The sequence below is a fragment of the Protopterus annectens genome, chromosome 1.part1, assembly GCF_019279795.1.
Source record: "Protopterus annectens isolate FY-2018-M chromosome 1.part1, PAN1.0, whole genome shotgun sequence".
Lineage (NCBI taxonomy): Eukaryota > Metazoa > Chordata > Ceratodontiformes > Protopteridae > Protopterus > Protopterus annectens.
Window position 1 is genome coordinate 1760755450 of NC_056726.1, and position 25080 is coordinate 1760780529.

At 36.2% G+C, this 25080-nt stretch overlaps 1 protein-coding gene across 1 annotated transcript in view; it reads left to right on the forward strand.

Moving 5' to 3' along the window:
- The window catches only part of MAP3K6 (mitogen-activated protein kinase kinase kinase 6), a 1891200-nt gene that overhangs the window by 1791364 nt on the left and 74756 nt on the right, over positions 1–25080 (forward strand). Inside the window, exon 28 of the mRNA XM_044084347.1 lies at positions 14940–15016. Coding sequence (XP_043940282.1) covers positions 14940–15016 — 77 coding nt within the window. The remainder of the gene's footprint in view (positions 1–14939; positions 15017–25080) is intronic.

A 25080-nucleotide genomic window follows, 5' to 3' on the forward strand; every position in this document is an offset into this window, starting at 1 on the left:
GTTGGGATTAGGTTTGTTAAGCAGTTTTTTGTTTTGTTTCTTATTCAAAGGGTAGGCATTATTTGCCCGATAATGTTTCTTGTCTCTCAATATTTTCTTGAACTTACAGCTCCTAAATAAATTACAGAAAAATATTCAGATAAACCGGGGTGAATATTTTTGTGTCATAAAACAAACTTACCCATGATATATGGTTTTCCTACTTAAATTACAGTGTTTAGCAATTTTGGAAAAAAGGTGTTTCATATTTATTTGTTAAACTATCAATGAATCATTATGAATTTTGTTATTCAAACCCTTGTCTTTAAATAATCCAGAAATTAAATACTCGGGTTTTAAAATTGCTTTCATCAGCTCAAACCTGTGTCTGTTAAACATTTCAACTAGTTCACAATAAAAGTCAGTGTCCCTTTCTGTCCCATTTGGAAACTTATAACATCGTAAACTTTGTAATATTATTTTGAGTCTTAGACATTCCATTAAATATTTGTTATCCAGCTGCAGATTCTTTACCTTAGTCAGTTTCCTCTCAAAAGTGTCTGTCATACTGTCTTGAAAAGAGAAATAATCATTTGTTTGGTCTAATGAACCATTAAACACAAAACTGTTGGATAGCTAATTAGGGAAATTGAAGTTGTGTTTATCTTTATCCCCTCTGGTTACATTCAGCACAATTGGTTATACATCTGCTACCAGAAACAGCGCTTTCATTCTGTATCACAGAAGAATTTTTGTAGTTCATACCACTATCGCTCCACACATCTCCAGGAGCCCCGTAATTAATAAAGTCATTTACAGTACTTTGGTCAATAGTGTTGGAGTTGTCACCTTATGTATATGTAAAATTCTCTACTATGCTCCTGCTACTTCAAAATGTTGTAGATATCGTGTGGTACATCCAATAACATTTTTTTCCACTGGACAAGCCACTCAAGGTATCTGGACTGTTGAACCAGCATGAGAATGTGCCAATGAATCAATTCTTCAAGTCAGCTCTTCTTTCATTTCTCCAGTCTCTCTGGCTAATTTTTCCATCTCATCAATTCCAGTTGAACTGTTCGACATTGGTGTAATAAATACTTTTGGTTTCATATTGGAGTTGCCACCACAGAAACTCCAAAAGCAAAACAAGTAATCACAGTCACAGTGAATTTGCTGCAGTAGTGCACTAACATAAAACACAATAATCAAAGTGGCTTCCACTGACAGAACCTTCACAACTTTCAATTGTTAAATACTAATATGTAAGTACGAACTAAGCAGTAACAACACGTGTCATCATCTTCTTTCAGCTGTTCCCGTTAGGGGTTGCCACAGTAGATCACCTGTTTCCATTTCTTCCTGTCCTCTGCATCTTGCTCTGTCACACCAACCACCTGCATGTCCTCTCTCACCACATCCATAAACCTTATCTTAGGCCTTCCTCTTTTCCTGTTACCTGGCAGCTTCATCCTTAGCATCTTTTTCCCAATATACTTAGCATCCCTACTCAGCACATGTCCAAACCATCGTAATCGTGCCTCTCTGGCTTTGTCTCCAAACCTTCCAACCTGGGCTGACCCTCTAATATACTTATTCCTAATCCTGTCCACCCTTGTCACACCCAGTGCAAATCTTAACATCTTTAATTCTGCCACATTCAGCTCAAACTCCTGCCTTTTTGTTAATGCCACTGTTTCCAAACCATATAACATAGCTGGTCTCACTACCCTCTTGTAGACCTTTCCTTTCACTCTTACAGGTACTCGTCGGTCACAAATCACTCCTGACACTCTTCTCCACCCACTCCATCCTGCCTCTACTCTCTTCTTCACCTCTCTTCCACACTCACCGTTACTCTGAACTATTGACCCCAAGTATTTAAACTCATCCACCTTCGCCAACTCTACTCCTTGCATCCTCACTATTCCTCTATCCTCCTCTCATTCACACACATATATTCTGTCTTAGTCCTGTTGACCTTCATTCCTCTTCTCTCTAGAGCATATCTCCATCTCTCCAGGGTCTCCTCCACCTGTTCCCTACTCTCACTACAGATCACAATGTCATCTGCAAACACCATAGTCCACGGGGACTCCTGTCTGATCTCGTCTGTCAACCTGTCCATCACCATTGCAAATAAGAAAGGGCTCAGAGCTGATCCTTGATGTAACCCCACCTCCACCTTAAACGCATCCGTCACTCCCACCGCAGCCCTCACCACTGTCACACTACCCTCGTACATATCCTGTACCACTCTTACATACTTTTCTGACACTCCTGACTTCCTCATACAATACCACAACTCCTCTCTAGGCACCCTGTCATATGCTTTCTCTAAGTCTACAAACACACAATGCAACTCCTTCTGACATTCTCTGTACTTCTCCATCAACACTCTCAGAGCAAAGATTGCATCTGTAGTGCTCTTTCCCGGCATGAAACCATACTGCTGATCACTAATCATCACGTCCCTTCTTAACCTTGCTTCCACTACTCTTTCCCATAACTTCATGGTGTGACTGATCAGTTTTATCCCTCTGTAGTTACTACAGCTCTGCACATCACCCTTATTCTTAAAAATCAGTACCAAAACACTTTTTCTCCATTCCTCAGGCATCCTCTCATTTTCCAAGATTTCATTAAACAATCTGGTTAAAAACTCCACTGCCATTTCACCTAAACACCTCCATGCTTCCAGAGGTATGTCATCTGGGCCAACAGCCTTTCCATTCTTCATTCTCTTCATAGCTATCCTTACTTCCTCCTTGCTAATCCATTGTACTTCATGATTCACTATCCCTACATCATCCGACCTTCTCTCCCTCTTATTCTCTTCATTCATCAACCCCTCAAAGTACTCTTTCCATCTCCTCAACACACTCTCCTCGCTTGTGAGCATGTTTCCCTCATTATCCTTTATCACCTTTACCTGCTGCACATCTTTCCTAGCTCGGTCCCTCTGTCTAGCCAATCGGTACAGGTCCTTTTCTCCCTCCTTAGTGTCCAACCTTTCATACAACTCTTCATATGCCTTATCCTTAGCCTTCGCCACCTCTCTCTTTGCCATGGACCTCATCTCCTTATACTCCTGTCTACTTTCTTCATCTCTCTGACAATCCCACTTCTTCTTTGCCAACCGCTTTCTCTGTATACTCTCCTGTACTTCCTCATTCCACCACCATGTCTCCTTGTCATCCTTCCTCTGTCCAGATGTGATACCAAGCACCTATCTAACCGTCTCCCTTACTAGCTCTGCTGTAGTTACCCAGCTATTTGGTAACTCTTCACTGCCACCCAGTGCCTGCCTTAACTCATCCCTGAACTCGACCTCACAATTACCCTTTTTCAATTTCCACCATTTGATCCTTGGTGCTGCCCTCACACTCCTCCTCCTCTTCTTGATCACCAACGTCATCCTAGAAACCACCATCCTATGCTGCCTAACTACACTTTCTCCGGTCACCACTTTACAGTCTCCAATCTCCTTCAAACTGGCCCTCCTACATAAGATATAATCCACCTGTGTGCATCTTCCTCCACTCTTGTATGTCACCCTATGCTCCTCCCTCTTGTAACAACATTTGTATGTGTTAAAAAACAAATAAACTCCTGAGCATTAAGTGCTTTCGTTACCTACTGTTAAAACTTCTGATGAAGTCCTGCTTTTGTTTTCGTATGTAACATTTTATTAAAGTAGTAAAAAAAGCAGAGTTTTAATGTAAGGAGTAGTTGCTAAGCACTTATAAGCAGGTTGAGTTGAACTTAGTGCTTAACACCTTCTCCTTGCATTACAATGTTTGTTTTTAGAATGATCATTCATTGCGGTTCCTACAGAAAGGAACTGCAATGAATGATCATTCAGAAAAGGAGATGTCGAAAATTGCTCTTAGAAACATAGGCAGCTTACCTTTCAACTTGTTTGCACAAGAAATGTGGACAAATCCTGAAATAATGAGGGGTTAAGGCTCAAAAATAGGGACAAACTTTAAATATATTGCTCGCATAAATTTAGAAAGTTGCTAGAATAATAGGGTTTGTGTTAGCATGCATTTCCTGAATAATATCATGTCTGAAACTTAAATGGCTATCATTACTTAGTGAATTGAATCCCCACTGATGTGCTAGAAAAGCACAAGTTTTATAAGGAACAGACCAAAAATATGAGGCAAAAATCTCGACGTTCTGTGAAAATCTGGACAGTTGAAGGCTATGATAGATAGTTGATGCAATAACAGGATTGCTATTAGCGGGGTCACTGTTTAGGATATAAGACTTGAGACGATACCACAATACATTGTGCAACTGCTTCTTATGTTAAATTTTTGCTTTTTAGAATGATTGTTCATTGTGGTTCCTACAGAAACGAACCACAGTGAATGATCGTTCTAAAAAGCAAAGACTTAATTTAAGTTATTAACTGTAACTGAAACCCTGTGTCATGCCTCTCAACCTGTTAGAGCAACAAATCTGGTCAAAGCTTGAGATAATGAGGGAAAAAGGACCAAAAATTGGGGCAGACTTTTAAATATTGTTCTTATAAACTTAGAAGGGTGCTAGCAAACAAGAGTAGTGTTAGCTTGAAGTTTCTGAAGGATATCAAGGCTGAAATTCAAACCTGTCATTATACAGTGATTTCAAAAGAAATTATGTAATGGAAGTACAATGAAGGCTCATTCTTAAAAAAATGTAACTTAATGAGCAGTTTGTGCTTTTAAATGCTTAGCTAGTGCTCATTGCATTAAAACATTTTTTTTAGAGTGATCGTTAGTTGTGCTTGCTACAGAAAGTGTATACTTATCACCTGTGAAGAGACTGGAATAAAGATCCGATTCCAGTGTGACAGGATCACAACACCAAATAACTGTTGACACTGGGAGCAAAAAGAAGACTGGAATTGAAGAAATACAGAAAAAAATGAGACTGTGGGTTTGAATGTGAGTGACATAGCTAAAGTGGGCATTACTTTGGTTAGCTGTCATTGGGCCAGAATTGTAGACCCTGGGGTTGTCCCTTTAATACAAGACACATAGCTGAAGCAAAGTGCCTGCTGTGGTCCCGTAAATGAAACTAAAACATGAATTTTGCTAAACATTTAAAACATGGTATGAGGCAGTGATATTAAAATCAAATACGAGGAAAAGAAGTGTATGGGGAAAGATCTAAATAGAGAACAAAGATCTAAATATAGAATACTCAGTCTGTTTAAGAGATAATCCAGTAGTGAATAATAAAATAGTACATTAAAATGTCTAGGTAAGTATAAACTCAAACACCTAAAATATAAATCTGCATAGACAAAAGATGCAACACCATAAATGGCATGAAAACATATTTATTTATTGACATTTATTTATTTATTTATTGATTGACATTTGTTTATCGGGAAAGTCCGACTGGGTAGAGGCCCGTTTTCAGCAGAAGCCTGGGGAGAAAACCTCCAAATTATTACAAAACATTTTAGGAACAAAAATTTTACAGTCTTCAAAAATAAAACAAAATCATCTACAGTTTAAATAATTATAACAAATAAAACATTGGCTAAGAATAGATACAAAGTGTATGACAATCATTTAATATTTAGAAAAATTTTAGACAGTTTCTAGAGAAAATAAAGGTAATTAGTTTAATACAAATACAGATTGCAATATGAAGTGAGGGAAAAACAAACTTATATTTAGAGAGAAAGTCAGGGGAGAGAATTAGATAGTAATAAAGAAGTAAGTGAAGTAGGGAGAGTAAGGTGGCATAAGATGTGATGCCCACCACTGCTAACAGTATGTGATGGCCACCAATATGTGTCATCCCCATGCTGGGCCAGTAATCAAGGAGCCTCAATCCTCACCACTGACACTGGAGAAGGACATGCACTTGGAATACAAATGGATACACTCAGTATTTCCAGATGCAGACTTCTCTGCATCAAGTACAGTTTCCCTTAAGAGCACACAGGGAACACACTCAGCCCAGGGTTTGGATGTCTCTTTATTTATCTCCCTCCAATAAGACTCCTCACTGGTACAGCTGTAGGGTTAGGTCCTCAGCTGAGCATCCAAGCCAAGTCCTCCAGCACCCTGTGTGTAAACCCAGTGCCAGCACCCTCTGTGTAAACCCACTGCTTTGTGTCCCTGCCCCAAGTAGCTGACACACACACTCTTTAAGATTTAATTTTCACACACACACCTGAGAAAGACAGATTACCTGCTCTACCAGCTTTGCCCAGACTATAAAGTAGTTGTCAAAGCCACCATGCAGTTACTGGAAGGCTCTTAAAAGTGTATCCAATTATACTGTGTAGCATTATTGCTAATACAAATGGTATTTGTTCACCAAGACAGCTAGGCCTTCTGGAGTGGCCCACACAGTATCACCAAATAAATATAAGCACTCTCCAAGGTTAGATACTTTCTACAAGGACCAGCCACAATAAAAGTTTTAATAATAAATAATAAAAGTACATGAACATACTGAATGTATATTCACAGTAAACCACATAGTTCAGATCACAGGAAATATTGAAAAGAACAGTGATGGACAAATAAAGAAAAACAATATCTAAACTAAGCTTCAGTATATTCCTGACTGAATGTAAAATAATTACTATTCCCTAGTTAAGTTACTTACTACCGCAAGGCACAATGCTGTGGGTGAGGGTCTTTCTAGTCAAGCTTCGCAAACAAAATACTCAATACTCTGAGATTTCTCTTTGTAATATCTAAAATATAATTTCCAAGAGGGCTGGCAGAATGACCTCATCTGGCCACCTGACTCTAGGTTCTCACAGTGTTCCCCTTTGAAGCTGAGGCAGGAAATTAGCACAGACAGCCACAATGCACATCCAAATGTTTATGGCTGTGCCTAGGGCCTCCCTTCTTTTTATTGAGCTAATGGACAAAGACTCTTCCCTAGACTCAGAGACTCCAGTGCTATTCAGCACTGTGGGGTGAATTTTAATAACTTAACAGCTTATTTATATTTCCCTTATTTTTCTTAAAGTTAACCTTTGCTATGCCAGTATCCTGTATTAAAACATATACATTTAATTCAGCTATAAAATCCATGTACATTTGCCTTCATTTCAGAAGGTTGCACTGTTGATACAGTTCAACACAAGCAAAGCTCAGAAATACATTTTCAGCACAAGCATCTGTACAAAATCAGTTTTTAATACAAATGATATACAGTTGTAATACATTTGCAACACAAGCTGTGATGCCCCTGCACTGGTCTAGTAATCAAGGAGCCTCAATCCTCACCACTGGCAACAGTGAGGGACATACACAATGGGAGGATGACAAGTACACACACAGTAAAGTACAATTTCCTTTAAGAGCACACAGAGATCACAGTCAGTCTGAGGCTGGTTTCTCCCTCTTTCTCCAGATCCCCAATAAGGCTCCCCACTGGCACAGCTATAGGGTTAAGATCTCAGCTGAGTAGCCAAGCCAAAACCTCTAGTACCCTCCCTGTCCAACCAGTGCTTCATGTCCCTGCCCAAGTAGCTGGTGTACACACACACTTTGAGATTTGATTTATATACAAACACACACACACACAACTGGGAAAGGCTGGCACAGGTTTACTAGCTATGCCGCCTTCTGCCCAGACTATAAGGTAGTTCCAGCTGCCACCAGCCAACTCTTTATCAGCTACAATAATACCCTTAATAAAGGGTGTCCAATCCTACTGAGTAATTTTAGTATCCAAATGGTAGTTTTGACCAAGTGCCAGGCTATTTAGGAGTGCCCTGTACAGTGTTACCAAATACATGTTCAAGTACCCCAAGAGCTTAAATATGTCTTACAAATATCAGCCACAAAGATAGGTTTAAATATATTTAATAATATATAATAAAAATAACAAGACAATACTCAGAAAAGAAACACAGTTACTTCAGAGTTCAAAACCATAGGAAATATTTTAAAACAACATTGCAGGACAGTCTCAAATAAATACAGAAACCATCTAAGCTAATATTTACTATATTCCCATCTATATCTAAAGTGGTACTATGCCCTAAATCTTACAGCAAGCAAGTGCAGATGTTGATGATGATGAGTGGATGTTCTTGCTTGGTCCAAGACAAAATACAAAATGCACAGTCTCTCTCTGAGAGAGTTCTTAATTTAATTTCAAATATTACTGCTGGGTTAGGTCTGAAAACATCACTTTTTGTCACCTGATTTCATTGCCTAGGCTAAACAGAAACTTAACAGAATTTTAACATATCTGTGTTAAAAATACATACCTCTCAGAACTGTGCAGCTGCTAGGAAGTCATAAATCAATAAAACACTTTTTACCTTTTAAACCTAGTAGCTACTTCTCTCCAAGACAATAGAAAAAAAACCTTCTAGCTCTAGACATCCTGTCTCCTTGCTTCATTGAAATTAACTTTTGTAGCACATCATAAAGCACTTCATTTCAACTTATTTTGCTGAAGTTTTCTAAGTTAATCTTCTGTGTTCCATCAGGCTATGATGTGGTTACATTCTTGAAGCTCACTACATAACATGCAGTTTTGTATGAATCATATAAATATTCACAAATGGCATAGAATTATTTACAAAATTCCAGATAGCTTAGCTGGTAGTGTCACACAAGCATCTTGTATAAATCTGTTTGATATTCAAAGGACATTTCATTCTTTACAAAACTCCAGCTGGCTAGGGCGACTGTCAAGCTAGCTGCATATTGAATAACAGCTTATTTCTAGCTCTCCCAGTGTGAAAACAGAAACTCAGCATAGAATGCCAGTAGACATGTGTTCATGGGTAAATTTCAGTAACTGGCTAGTAAGTGCACTGCCTGGATGCCAGGAATAAGGAAATACAGAAGACCTGGAAAAATCAAGTACAAAAGGTGAGGAAGAAATACTGACTGGGGAATGTTCTGCAGCTGTTCAGCAAAAAGCAATGCAACCTTCAGACATGACTTCCAGCAACCTGCATGAAGCTCTAAGACAAATCCATAGACCTGGTAAAAAACAAAACACTGATGTAGTATATCAGCACAAACAACAAAAGACTAGAAAATGGAATAAGCTTTAAACAGATATTCAGATGAGATGATAAAGCTGCAAAAATCAGAGATTGAAATGAAGAAAAGGCTGGCTGAATATAAGACTTATCAGGAAGAGATGTTTCAAAAAATGATAGAATTAGAGGACAGAGCATTTGTGGAAAACTTGAGATTTTCAGCTATACCAGAGAAGCTGGAAGGATCAGACTGTATTAATTTTATGAAAGCACAAATAAGCAACTGGAATGGTATTCCACAGCAGAAGATGTTAGTTGAAGGGGCACATCATGTGTATGTTCCAAACTTAACTATAAGAAAACATCTACCTTTAATAGTAAAGATGCAATTCTACCAGCAGGAGTTGATTCTGACAAAACTGTGTCAGAAGGACAAAATACTAAAAGTGCGAGACAGCAGAGTGTTTATGTGGAATAATTATTCATTGCAGACCAGGCAGAAGAGGAGTAAATTCATTCCACTATCCAGGGAATGTTGAGACACAGGTGTGAGATTCAAACTGTTGTACCCAGCTGTCTTTAAGGTAGTCTTCCCTGGAGGGACAAAATCATTTTTGATGAAGTGCATGCTAAGAAGGAAATACAAAGGTTTGTCCAACAAAAACTGAGCTGTGAAGCAGAAGGAGATTTTGCATCTTGTTCTTCTGGTAATAAGGAGCACAGAGAGACTGCACCTGTGAAACCTTTTCCATTATTTCAGTTGAAAATCTTGGCAAGAAGGAAGGGAGCATGAGAGTTGACTAAAAGAATTGAGAGTGTTGGAAATGAAGTAGAGGCAGGGTTTAGGCAATGGAGAAAAACAGTAATAAAACCAGTAACTTCATGTTGGTCTAAAATGCAATAATTATACTTTTGAAATATGACAGAACAAAAAAAGTGGAAACATTGGACTTTTTCAAAATTTGTTGGATTTGTGGGGGACTCTAAAGTATATGCCCTACTTCATGTCATTAATGTTCGGAAAAATACTTTGGGGAGGGGAAGATAGGGGAGAAAGCTAACTGTAAGTAAAGAAAACATTTTCTTTTTTTAATAGTACTGTATTTGTGGAATATTGCTTTTCTTTGCATGCTATTTTTGAGTGTAATGGGGATTGTAAATAGGTGCTATTGTTTTTCTTTTTCTTCCCTCTTCTCTCTTTCTTCTTGTACAGCTTTGTAAAATATAGACAATGCAAGCAAAAAAGAGCCTGGTTAAAAAGGCATCACAAAGTTCAAATTAATGTGCTCTTTTTCTCATTCTTGCATGGGAGAAATGACTGGAATAAGGACCTTAGCTTGATTAGTTTTAAGAGAGAACAAGTAAATGAAAATGAATATTGAATATTATGAGTCTTGTTTTACTAGCAAATGCATATATACATAGTAGCAATTCTGCAGTTAGTCTTCATGCTTCCATGGAAAAAGTCTGATAAAGAGAAACTGGCTGTATGGTCCTCATGTCTCCATGGACATAATCTGATAAAGAGAAACTGGAGACAGTTGGATGGAAGGGGTTGGCTGAGTGAAAAAAAAGAAAGAAAAGAGAAATTGGCTAAGCCATAATGTTCTCTTAAACCATTCAGGGGTTTTCCCAGCTGGGAAAGCTTTAAAGAAATCATTGAAGTATAGCCTTCCCAGTTTTTTAAATGTAATGGGGATACTAATATAAACAGGTGCTTTTGTTTTTTTTCTTTTTCTCCCTTCTTCTCTCTTTTTCTTTGTTCAATTTTAAGAAGTTTAGGCACTGCAATGTAAAAAAGGGGGTCTGGTTAAGAGAGTATGACAAAAGAAAAATCAGTGTGCTTTTTTCCATGCTTGCATACGGAAATGACCGGGTGAAGACCCTAGACATTACCCAGTAACAAGTTTACTACAAAACATGTAACTGAAAAAAAGAATATTGAATATTATGAGTCTTTTATTCTGGTAAACAAGGTATCCTTAACAGTTTTGTGTCTAGTTTGAATGTCACTAGAAGACAATTTGGTAAACAGAAATGGCTTAGAGAAAGTGTTGGCTTAGAGAAAGTGTTTACTGAAAGCATTCAAGTGTTTTCTCAGCTGTGAGAGCTGTAAATATAGACAAAATCAGGTAGCACTTACTAGTAGCACAGGCTGCACCATGCATCTTAGCATGACTAACCTTTCTTTTAGGTTAACTCTAGCCTGTCTGTGTGACTGTCAACTTAGAACTTTTGTTCTTATTAGGAAGCAGAAACTTCAATATTTGAAGATATACATAGTGTTGTGTGTTATTATTAAGTTAATAGGTTTTAGGGGAGTTTGGGGAGTTGTCAGTTCTGTTTCTGGGCTTTCAAAAAAAATTACGTAAGATGTGGCATAGGCTCAAATGGATATGACAGAAAACTATATAAAGACCAATCTGCCGAACAGTATAAGCATGTAACATAACAGTTAGAACAAGACATTTAAAATAAAATCAGTTATACATAAAAGGTGGTAATAATAACTATATAAGAAAATTATACTTTCTGTAATGTCTTTCAATCTGAATGGTCTTACAGATAAATATAAAGAAAGAGTAGTGAACTATATTAAAACATGTAGAGTGCAAATAGCTATGCTGTAGAAAACTCACCTGGAAAGAACTGAACATGTGAGTTTGATAAAGAAAGGTTTTCAGGATGGTTATTCAGCGGAATATCTGGGGCAAAGGAAAAGAGGAGTACTTATATTAATTGCAAGATGAGCACCAATAGTGATAGGAGAGGGAAAAAAGATAATAATGGAAGATATATAGTACTAAGGGGCTACTGCCAAGGGAGGAGGATTACACTGGCATGCATTTACATTCCACCTAAAACTGCTATAATGGAGCTTAAGAAAATTCTGGGAAAAATAATCAGCTTTCAGCAAGGAATATTACTTATAGGTGGAGCCGGAATTTGGTTTGCAATAGTGAAGATGTATCTGGGGGGCTTAGAAGGGAAAATATAATAAAGGAGGGTGGATTTTTTAAGAAATTTATGAAAATGTTTAGCGTGGAAGATTTGAATTCAGTATTAGAAGTTTGGACTGAATTTACATATTATTCTCCAAGATATAAAAACTGTACTAGGCTAGATATAATTTATATCGCTTGGGAACATGTGCATTTAATTGATGGTCTTGAAACACACCCAATAACTATTTCAGATCATGCGCCAATAATAAGAGGAGCTTAGAAAGGATTGGGAAGAGAGTTGGAAAAGCAATTCACAAAGAGACAATGGGGATATATGTATATCTCCCAAATATACAACAAAGTATCTTAGATTTATATGCCTGAAAGTGTTTACATAGGTATTTCTATACCCCAAGTAGACTTCAAAGAATTTTTCCTTAGGTGGGTAGCAAATGTTGGAGATATGATGGGCAAGAAAGAGATGGCTGGGAACATATTTTTTGGGAGTGTAGTGGGGTGGCAGACTTTAGGGATTCCCTTTGGACCTCTGTGTTGGAGATGCTGGGTGAGTGGATTGGATTGACTGGGGAGATGATTTATTTGAGCTATGACACAGAATTGGAAATTGCATAGACATAGTAAAGCCTTGCTGAGTCTAATTATTGTTTCTGCCAAAAAAGCAATTACTAGAAAATGGAAATCAAAGTCTAGGCCAACTTTTCTAGAAGTAGTGAATATTGTAACAGAGATAAAACAACTAGAATTGGGATCTTTAGAAAAGGGAAGGAGCAAACTACATAGGAAAAAATGAAAGAATGAGGTTTAAGAGGCAGGATTTGAATGAGCCATATAATGCTTAATTGACAATAACTGGATAGATTTTAAGTGATGTATAATGTTTGTAACTACAGTTGTTTCAGTGGTGTCTATGATGCATAATGTTTATAACTAAAGTGGTGTCAGTGTTTGTTTTTCATTTATATAAATGTAGGATTGCCTGTGTCATATGTGATCATTTAATAAAGATGTTTATTGAAGATATCATCACATAATGAATGAAATGGTACTTGTTCACATTTAGGGTTATAGTTTATCCTGGTTTTGAGCAAGAAAAGACCGATTTAGACATTATTATTATGCTTGGAATCTGTTCTTAAATTTGTGAACAGACTTATCAGACACCTGTTATTTCTACTTGTGCTATGAGAATTGACCTTGTTATACTACTAGTACTGGTTTTAATAAGGATGTCATGTGGAACATTTAACAATGTATGTCATGACAATGCAGCATAAGAGGAGCATTCCATTCTTGTTATTTTGGACGATTATTTATAGTTTATAAGTTTATAGTTACTTGTGTTCTGGCCTACTGATATACACAGAGCACAGACTCCAAAGTATTGTTTCATACATACCACTCCACATCCAGTGGTAAATAGGACTATTTGTGTAAATAATTTAGCCTTTTCCTTGTTTTATTTTTATACTTTTATTGATGTCTGAACCCAAGATGGTATACTGTGCTTCACTATGTAATACTTCGATTACCAGGCTCCCCTCTGATGAATATATATGTAAAGCTCTATCAATTCAGATACTGCAGCCTAGAAGTGTATGTCCTGTTCTTGCAGAATTTAATTTTTGGTACAAACTTCAGATTTGAACAAACCTGTCTTTACTGTAGGATCCCTAGTAGCCATAGTTTTGAAAGGCATACCTATTAATCTACATACATACGCTGGTGGTGCTTTCGTAAATGTTCGCGCCTCACAGTTGCATGGAGACATGCATGACTGGGCTGCACTTTGTTGAAGGTTGTTGTGGGGGCTGGCAACTCGGCAACGAAAAATCCAAATCAATCATTAGTGGACTGGTTTCTGTGTGTGGCGATCCTAACCCTAAAGCCGAAAGACACAACAACCTATTAATCTACATGGATTATTTCCTGAAGTCATGACATTTTCTCTATGTACCATAGTACTATTAACCATGATACCTGTGTCATTGATTCTTTTAGTTACATCCAGTGTTATAATTTTATCATAATGTCTGTCTGGTCTGTAAGTATCTGATAACATGTCTTTTAATTTTTGTAAGCTGAACCTCATGCCTAACTACTTTAACCAGATATTATTCCTGCCCATGTATGTATTGATCTGGTCTACATCATCATTATTTGATAAGACATCCACTCCTATCTTTATATCATCTGAGTGCTTCAGGATCTAAATTCACCCTTGTGATCAAACCACACTGTGCACGACTAAACCCTACATTACCTGTACCCAAATATCAGTTGCTGCCAAATCATATAATGACATAACCGGAGTCTGAAGGCACTGATGATCTTATAACTAACCAGGTAATTCTAACTAACCAGGTAATGATTTTTCTGCTTGCCCTGAACATTGTCTTGTTAGATCAGTAAACTCCCTCTGGGAGGTATTCCAGCTACAGTGGACATTTGTTTTGATATAGTTACAACATCTATATACCTTGAAACAGCCAGTCTTGGTTATGTTATGCCCAGCTGTTATGAGATGCTGTCAAGCAAAAACCTGACTTCACAACACTTCGGAGATTAATAACAAATGTTAGCAGCATTTGCAAACTCTGGTGTTCCAGGAGGCTTGACCCCATACTTAAGTAGAAATTCTCTCTGCATACTGTGCGTGCTCTGCATGAACAACCACGTCTGTCAGGAATCCCGAAAAGAGAGATATATGAACATCAGAAACAAATGCTAGTGTTTGACTGAGTACCCTGTAAGTGCACTGTACGTGATTTGATGTTTGACCAGAGTTCTAAGGAGAATCAGCATCAGATTTCATATCGAAACTAATGAACAAAATCTGTTTTCTGTATTAAACCCTAAAGTGAAAAGCCTTATTGTTTGTTCTGGCTCCCTGACCTTGCTGATAGTGTGTAACTGTATATATAAGTTGTAGTCTGAAGTCAGCCCCCAGCTAAGAACACACACTCACTCATTTCACTGTGACAAATTTTTACTGATTAATGTTTTACTCTTCATTTCAGTTGTTAGCACATGACTTCACATTGGACGACCTCCTCAGCTGTGTGACTCGAGATGATCTACAGTACGCTAATATCAGGTGAGGGTTTGTACTTATGTGCAAGTGTGTGTGTTATTTGGAACTGCACTCAACTTCCTGAAGGTGACTCTCTCCTCATCCCCAGAAAGGGGGCTGTTTATGGACAGAATACCATTTCATTGTTGTAAAAGTAACCTCCTTAAATGACAAGAGCTAAACTGGAATAAACTTTAACCAGCCTGCTATTATGAACAAAGTGGTTAAATGAAATCAGTAACTTAAAATAGAAGCATGGTAAATATACAACGATCTTGCATGCAGACAGATTAGCATACCTCATTGTGTGTGTGTGTGTGTGTGTGTGTGTGTGTGTGTGTGTGTGTGTGTGTGTGTGTGTGTGTGTGTGTCTGTCTGTCTGTTATGTAGTTTGCGCTATATACTGGCACTTGCTGCAACTGTCTCTGAGAAGAATGCATGCCTGAAGAAAAACTGCAAGTTAAACAAGAATTCTGCAAGATAATAGTTGAATAGGAGCATTTTCCTGAGCTGGAAAACTCACTAAAACCTAAATGTATTTAATTACCCTTTGTTGACCAGGTTAGTCCCACTAGACTAGTAACCTCTTTTCAGCGGAAACCTGAGGTGGTATTTATACTACTAGGGAAACTTGGCCAGGGCATCAAGGAACTTCCCCTACTCTTTTCCTTAAGAGGGGACATGTTTGTGTGTGGTACAGCTTTCTTCCTGTTTCTGTTCTGGAGCTGTAGATGTACATGAAGAGAATATAGGTGTGAAGAAGGAGAAAGCAAACATGAAGATGGCAAAACCTTTACAAGAAAGGCAATTAAGTCATAAGGAAGAAATGGAGAGGTCATTCATATCTCCCACACCCCTAGAAATCTAAACATTACCACCTACTTTTAAACACATCATATCTTAAATCATCCTTTCCCACCCTTTTCACCTCACCAGACGACTATTCCTAACAGAAGCAAAATGAAATTCTTCTTAAGCTGTCTTCTGCTCACCCTTACTATACTAACAAACCTTACAGCATACCATTATACCTCAACTGCACTAAATAGCAGTTACCACATCACAAACATATACACCATACCACACACTCACACATCTTTTCCCATTAGTGCTACACTTTTCAAACACAACCAAATGCTACACATACATAAATTTCAAATAACAACAAATATTACTAAAATAACAGGTGTACACTACTGTACATTTAAAATAAAACACACATTACTACTTGCTAAACAACTACTCACATCAGGAGACATGCACCCAAACCCAGGACCCAACAGTACCTTACTCCCACCTAAACATAAATCTGACTTACTTATCATAAACATCAATATAAGATGCATAAGAAACAAACTCCATGATCTGCACGCATTCATAAAGCATTACTCCCCAGATATAATCACAATCACAGAAACCTGGTTAAAACCCAGTATACAAAATGAGGAAATTCTCTCACCAGGTTACAACTTACTAAGACACGATAGATCAACTAGAAAGGGAAGGGGTGTAGCCATATTATTTAAAAACACCCTAAGCATTAAACCCCTCAATAACTCAATTCCTACATTTCAAAATACCGAAACCTTAATATCAATTCTTCTCATTAATGATACCAAAACAAATTAACATCATCTGTTGCTATATCCCACCAGGCAATAACTGTTCCACCATAGAAGAGCTCCTACAATGGACCTCAGAAAACCTTACTCAGGAATCAGTTATATTAGGTGATCTAAATACAGACTGGTTAGCCTGCAACTCCAGTATCCCTACAAACCATATAAACCTCTATGGCTTTGCACAGCTCATCCATGAACCAACTAGAATAGATAAAAAATCCAATAAGCAATAAATCCTAGACTGGACACTAGTTAATTGCCCTAAAGAAAAATATTTCTCCGGTTGTCTCTCAGACAGCCTCAGTGACCACCTTCCCACTTTCCTACAGTGAAGGCACACAAATCCCTCTAACCCTATAATCTTTAGACAAGTTAGAGATGAAAGTAAGTTGAACAGTGAGAATCTCAACCATATTCTAAAACATTGTAAGTGGGACCCACTGCTAACATTAACATTAAACTTAGACCAAGCAATTGAATACTTTAATAACACTTTCATCAATGTTCTCAACTCAATAGCACCCATTAGAAGAATCAAAGTAAAAACAAACTATGCACCATGGATAAGCAGGGACACAAGAGCCCTTCTAAAAGCCAGGGATAAATCATGGAAAACATGGAAAACAGAAAAGACTAACTCATCCAAACAAAACTACCAATAACTAAGAAACCAAGCAAAAAAAAAACAAACAGTACTCGATAAACAAAACTAGTTCCTTCATGTTCAACATAAACACAATAAAAACCCCCAAAAATTCTGGCATGCCATAAACTCACTACTTAAATCAGTCAAAACATCAACACCAACTCCAAACACTAACAACATCACTGCAGATATTGCTTCCCAATTTAACCACTTCACAAATACCATCCTATCCCTCTCCACACAACTCTCCAATAGCAACCCACCCCAAACTCCAAACCAGCCCACCAAAATATCCCAACCCTCACCCTATCACCTGTCCCTACTGCAACTATCAAAAAACTGCTGTTAAAACTTAAACCTACCACCCTTGCTGCAGACAACCTACCAGCCAAATTCTTAAAAACAGCAGCTGATTCACTGTCTTACCCTGTTTCCATCCTTATAAATCGATCCGTTCAGGAATCCTACATCCCACTATTATGGAAAGTATCATACATTCTCTCCCTTCATAAAGGTGGAAACTCTTATGATTTTTCTAACTATCATCCCATAGCTATCCTACCCCCCTTAGCTAAAATTTTGGAAAGATGCATTCACTCTCAAGTGATGAAATTCTTAAATACTAACAATCTCCTCTCTCCCACACAACATGGTTTCTGCCAACACCACAGCACCACTACTGCTCTCCTCTCTTTCACAAACACAATTAACCTGTACAGAAATAACAACTACATCTCAGCAATATTCTTAGACCTATCTAAGGCATTTGACATGGTATCACACCCCCTACTTCTAGACTCTCTGACCTCCCTATCCTTTGCTCCATCTACCATAGCATGGTTTAAAAGCTACCTAACAGACAGACAACAGTCTGTACAATGGCAAAAACAAACTCCCAACCACTGTAGGATTCCCACAAGGCTCAATACTGGGTCCACTACTTTTCACAATATTCACCAACGACCTCCACAGGTACTCCCAACATAACACTCTAATACAATATGCAGACAACTCGACTCTCATCTGCACAGTGCCATCTCTAACCCTATAATCTTTAGACAAGTTAGAGATGAAAGTAAGTTGCAAAACGTACCCAAGAATCCTTTACCTCAGTAGAAAATTGGATCACCCAGATCCAACTTATACTCAAGCCAAACAAAGCTAAGTTACTCATATTTGCTCCTAATAAAACTAAAAACACCCAATCCTCTTTTACCATCACATCCAATAATGGTACTAACATCTCCCCTACTGACAACACCAAACTACTAGCAGTAACTATTGATAATAAACTACTATTTGACACCCATATATCACTAACAATTAAAAAAGTCCATAAAAAGATGGGTACCCTATACAGACACAAGAAATGCCTATCTGATCAAGCACGCATCACACTCACCTACTTTCTACACTCATGTATGCTGCACCTATCCTTACCAACCCTAGAAAACAGGATCTTGTTCAACTAGAATCCTGCTATAACAAAATTGCAAAATTTGCTAACAACTGTAACTAGAAAACTCATCACTGTCAGGCACTAAAAGAACTCAAATGGTTTGAACTCCCCCAACTAATTAACTATCAACAACTGAAAATAGCTTACAACATAGTAAGACATCCTGATAAAACCCCATCCCTAAACAAACTCCTAACCCACTACACAACAAATCGCCCCCTCCGCTCCTCAGATAAATTTCTCCTCTGTATCTCTAAAGCCAATAACTCCACAGGAAAAGCTCTTTTCTCTCACAACATTGCCAAAAACTGGAACACCCTCCCCACTTCTGTAACCACAGCTCCCTCAACTGTACTGTTCAAAAATTCTCTTAAATCATACCTATTAAAATCTTGATTATGCCCATGCATCACATAATAACACTGTCCAGTAACTGCATAACTGAACTGTAAATGCAGTCCCCCCATGCTCTATTATGAAACTCGGTAACTCCCACTGCAGCAATGTTAATTGCAGTCTCATAATTTTCTGCCACAAACTCAGTAACTGCCACTACAGCAAAGTTTAATGCAGTCTCCTATTGTCCTGCTACTAACTCAGTAATTCCCACTGTAGGAAGGATTAATGCAGTCTACCACTGATTTTCTACAAACTCAGGAACTCCCACTATAAAATGTAATCCCCTTTCAGACAAACTCTTAATTCTTGTCTTCTAACTACAATAATCATCTTTGACCACTATCTGCTTGTTTTTCTATTATACTTACAGAAACCTGTTTAGCATAATTGGAAGCTGACTTAAAATCAAGTGTATTCTTAATGTTAGTGGTTGTTGAGCTGTATTGCAAAATAAGAAGTGCATAAATATGCTTATTATGCTTATTATTAATCGTAAATATTGTTTATCATAACTAGAAACTGATTTGAAAAGCAAGTGCATTCTTAATGTATTGTTGAGCTGTATTGCAAAATAAGGTGTGCATAAGTATGCTTATCCATGTTTATTATTAATCTTAAATAATGTAAAACATTACCTACAGTATACATCTATCACTTATGTATAATACTTTGGAGCTTTTCTCCCCGGGCCTCTGCTGTAAATGGACTCATGTCCAGTCGGACTACCCCAGTTAACAAATGTAAAATAAAATAAAATAAATAAATAAATATCTGGAGAGAAAGGAGCAATGAACAAGATGAAGGAACAGAAGAGCAGTTCCAGATTTTGGAAGATATATTCCAGGAGAATTTGTTCAATGGAGATGAAAAGAGTAAACAGGAATGCATTATTACAATTCAATGGAGGGTTGCAGCATGTTTATCTAAAAGAAATGATTAGTCAGAATGAACCGGACAGTGAAGTAGCAGAAGAATCAAAGAGGTCAAGGAAGTGAAGAAGAAATTTGCAATAAGAGTAAGCAATAAGATAGAGAAAGGACTTGACAGGTATGAAGTATGGGACACTGTAATTGTGCCACTGGGTGTTTCATCCAAGGTGGTAAGAGCCTTTAGTCTTATCAGTAAAGGACCATACTGTGATATATTTTGTGAGACAGGTCTGTATATGGAGAATTTTTTAGAATGATATGAACAAAACAAAAAGAACTGTAATCCTTGGACAGAATAGATAGCACAGGCGTTTCATAGAGAAACAAGCAAACAAAAAAAGAGTTATGATTCAATTTAGAATGGAAGATGAAAAAGAGGAATTGAAAGACTATTTAAAGGCTATACGCAATATGTGGGTTATTTTGAACATGGAAAGAGATAGTGTTGTACATATACGTAGGGTGATTAATGTGAACAGTAATAGAGGTTTTGTAAAGTATAGAGGGCAGCCAAAATATGCTTTTTCTGTGGAAAATTGATCACCTGATTAATGAATATGATAAAAATGTTTTGTTTGTGGTAAAACAGGGCAGGAAGCAAAAAATGTGACATGAATTGTAAAAATTGTGGAAAAATGGACACATGGGTGGGTTGTGAAGAAAATGTAGAAGTCACATAAATAGAAGGTAGACAACATCCATTATATAATAAAAATTTAGAAAAGGAACAAGAAAACAGGTTAGCACACAGAAAAGACATAAAGATATAAAATGGAGAGAAAAGGCAGGGAAGGAGAAAGGGAAGAAGATGTGTTTTATATGAGAGAAGAGGAATATATAAATTGGCAATTAATGACAGGAAAGAAAATTCCACAGGGAAATGGGCGAAGAAAAGAAAATTTAAAAGTGTAATTGTGACAGAAAATAAAAAAGGTAAAGGATGAAAAAGGAATAATACTAATTTCATTTGAAAGCTGAAGATTTTAGCTTTAAATGTTAATAGTATGAAGAATATTGAAAGAAGAGTGGGTATTTTAGAATGGTGTGTTTTAATTGGTTTGCACATAATTAAATTAGAAAATATCAGAATCGTGACAGGAGAGAAAAGGTTACAAATAGAAGTATTATGGGGTGGATCTGTTATCTGGAATATGGGAAAAGATACATGTTCAGGAATAGCTATATTATGTCAAGAAAACATTAAAATATTAGATGTCACAGTTGAATTGGGAAGAATAACAGTAATAGATGTAAGATGGAAAACATACTTTACAGAATTATTGCAATATATGCATATGTTACAAAGAAAAACGAGAGAATGTTTAAAAATGTTAAATTATGTGGATGTTAATATGGATATAATATTAGGGGGGATTTTACTTGTAATTTAAGAATACGAAAGAAAAATAGTAGTGATGTTAAAATGATATGTGAGATAATGAAATATGGAAAGATATACATATGGGATAAAAAACACTGGACTTACAGAAGAAGTGAAATCAAAACTGAAATTGACTACATTTTAGTATCAGATAATTTAAGAATTGTACAAATAGAAATAAAAAAGGCAGGATTTTCAGACCATGTAGCTATATGGATAGCAATACAGGAGAAAGAAGGATACATAAGAATAGGCAAAGGTGTAGAGGCTTAATGAAAAAGACTTAAATAAATATGAAAGGAAAGAAAGAAGTTATGGAAGAATCCTATAGGTATGAGAATATTTTATGAAAATTGGACAGGTTGGTTACGTTTTATGGAAAAATATAAAAAGCGTTTTTTGGAGTGTCAAGAGAATAATAGGAATTTAAAATATAAACAGCGGAGTCAAGAAGTGTTAAAGGAAACAATGAAGGGTGAGAGAAGAAAGAAAAAGAAATATATGACATAAATCAGGAGACAATTAGGAGATTGCTATATAAACAAATATATTGTTTACAAGGAAGAAAAGAAGAGGTAGCACCCTACTTGAATAAATTTGTAAAAGAGAATAAAAGAATAATAAGGGAATTAAAGAATAATGAAGGAGAAAAAAATAATCATGCAAGCTGGAATATTTGAGGTAATTAAAACATATCGGACAGTCTTTTGTAAAGAAAGAAATGAAAGTGACTCAGAAATGGCTAGTTAAAACATTAAGTGAAGAAGATGAGACTTTGGAGAAAAATATAAATGTGAAAGAGCTAAATGAAATATTAAAAGGTATCAATATTGATAGTGCTATAGGAATGGATGGTATTGCACAACATGTATATAATACGGAAAATTAGCAAAAGTACTTTTTGTGGTGGTATTAAATGAATGGTTAAAAATAGGTATGGTAGATAAAGAGATATGTATGTGAATCATGACATTTTTATGGAAAATAGGAGCTAAAGATATAAAATTGGGGACCAATAGTTTTAAATTATACAGACTATAAGATGTTTATGAGAATAATAACTAAAAGACTAACAAAGTAGATAAGTTGCTTGATCAAACAATTTTTGGTAGAAAGGGGAAAGGATGTCAGGATCTGTTATGGATAATAAAAGAAGTAGTAGATAATGCTGTAACTAGAAAGGTAGAAACTAAAATTGTGGTAGGAGATTTAAGTAAGGAATTTGATAAAATACAATATAAATCCTTATGGGACATATTCAGGGCTGATAAAATAAGTGATAGGATAATAAAAGTAATTAAGTCCACATGTGAAATAAATAATGTAAGAATAATTTTAAATGGATGGTTAAGAGAGGAAATTAAAATAGTTTGTGGAATAAGGCAAGGATGCCCAGTGAGCAGTATTATTTTTTTCTTTAGTTATGAATGTAATTGTTAGTAAAATATGGTAGGATATAGGAAAACAGATGAAATACAGTTACCAATAATATATACATATACAGATGACACAGTGTTAATCATTAAGAACAAAGAATGGATGGAAAAGACAATTAGAAAGTTAACTAAATTTTAAAGCTATGTGGCTTTTGTGTAAGTAAGGAAAAAAAGTAAAGGTTTGGGATTCATGGGGAATATAGAAGATATACATTTCAATGTAGAGAATATAGATATATTAGGAATAGTATTTGGATAGAGTGATCATAAGAAAAAACAGTGGGAGAAAATTTATTTTTTTTTAAATAAAAATAGTATTTGGATAGAGTGATCATAAGAAAAAACAGTGGGAGAAAATTCTTCAGGAAATTATATATATATATATATATATATATATATATATATATATATATATATCTATACATACATACATACACACATACATATTTTGGAAGTCATTTACATAAGTTGTCAGACAAGAAAAAAGTGTATTTGATAAATTCTATTTTATTAGGCAAGTTAACATATGTATCACCAGACAACTGAAGAAACCAAATGCTGCACCACAAAACGAAGCCACAAAGACCAATATAAAAAGTTTATTTCTCTAGCGTCTCAGCTACAGTAAGCCTTCAAGTTAACATATGTAGCAAGTATTTATATGATACTGATGAATTTCAAACAAGAATTAATTTCCATTACATTTTTATTCATATGGGGCTCTAGATTAAATCCAGTTAGATGGGGAATTTTGTATGTAAAGGAAAAAGGAGGAGGACTGGGGTTAATAAACACAGTTCATTCATTGAATTTGTGTAAGGCCTTAGTAAGTTATACAAAAGAGAATAGGAATCTAATAGAATACATTTTGTATGATGAATATAAGTGTTTTGGAGAAAATGGGGATAGGAAAAAGATTGAAAGGTTATATGAGTGGAGATGTAAAGGAATATCAAAACAAGTTTTTTATGGAAATTAAAAGTGAATATGGTTGAAAAAATAGGAAAGAATTATGTCCGAATATTATGAAAAACATTACTTTATCTTTCCTTAGAAACATTTAGAGATGGAAAAAAGAAAGCTATTAAAATGAGATTTATGTGGTGCAAGAAAATATATGAATGCAAAGACTATCTGTGGAGATTATCAATAGGTAAACTGCCTGTTAAGACTAATATGCCTTATAAAAGGAAACAAGAAAGGATATGTATTCATTGTGGGGCTCTTGAAATAACAGAACATGTGTTCTTTAAATGTTCTAGAGGGAACAAGTTATGGGAAGAAATATGTAAAAATAAAACTTTTAAAGCTTTTGAAAAAGTGGAATACTCAAACATGGAGATATTTGAGTATGGGTATTATGGTAATAAAAAACAAAAAGAAAATCGATAAAATATTTTATATTTTTATGGACATTATTGACTGAGAGACTTAATGAAGTAAAGTTCAATGGGAAATGGATGTTAGCAGAGATACTAAAGAAAATACATATTTGGCTTTTGAAAAAAGGGTGGGTGAAGTGCATACTAATATAAAATTGTGTTGTATAACAATATAAGTAATTGTAAATAATGTATATAATATATATTATGTAAATAATGTATATAACAGGTGCTAACGAGTAAAGAATGCCTACTCGTCATTGTTGTAAGTGTGAACCATTTTGAAGGAGCACTTCCAGTTTCCATTCTAGGTTCAGAGATGACCTGGAGAAATAGGGAGGCAGATGGAGAGAGAGAATGAGTTGATGGAGCAGTGAAAGAAATAAAGGAGAAAGCAAATATAAAGACCAGAGAATGTGTACAGGATTCTGAGGAAATGTTTCCAAGAAACCTATTTGATGGGGATGAGTCAGCAAGTGATGGATGTATGATTAAAACCCTGCAATCGGGAGAGCTGCAGGATGGTTTACTTAAAGAAATGGTGGTGCAGAATGAACCAGAAAATGAAGGAGATGTTTTTTGGGGGGACATTATGGAGAAAATACAAAAGGATGCAGAGACAATCCTGAAGAATAGTGGTAAGATGGAAAAGAAAGCATATGCACAGAAAGTAAAATAAGGCAAAAGTGGAATAGCAGAAAAGAAGGCAGAAGAAAATGAGAAATGGAAGTACCTGGTAAGGATTCAAAGTAAAGAGGACAAAGAAATCGACAGGTATGAAGTGTGGGGCAATTTAATAGCTCCTTTGGGTGTAAAAGCAGATGAGGTAAGAGC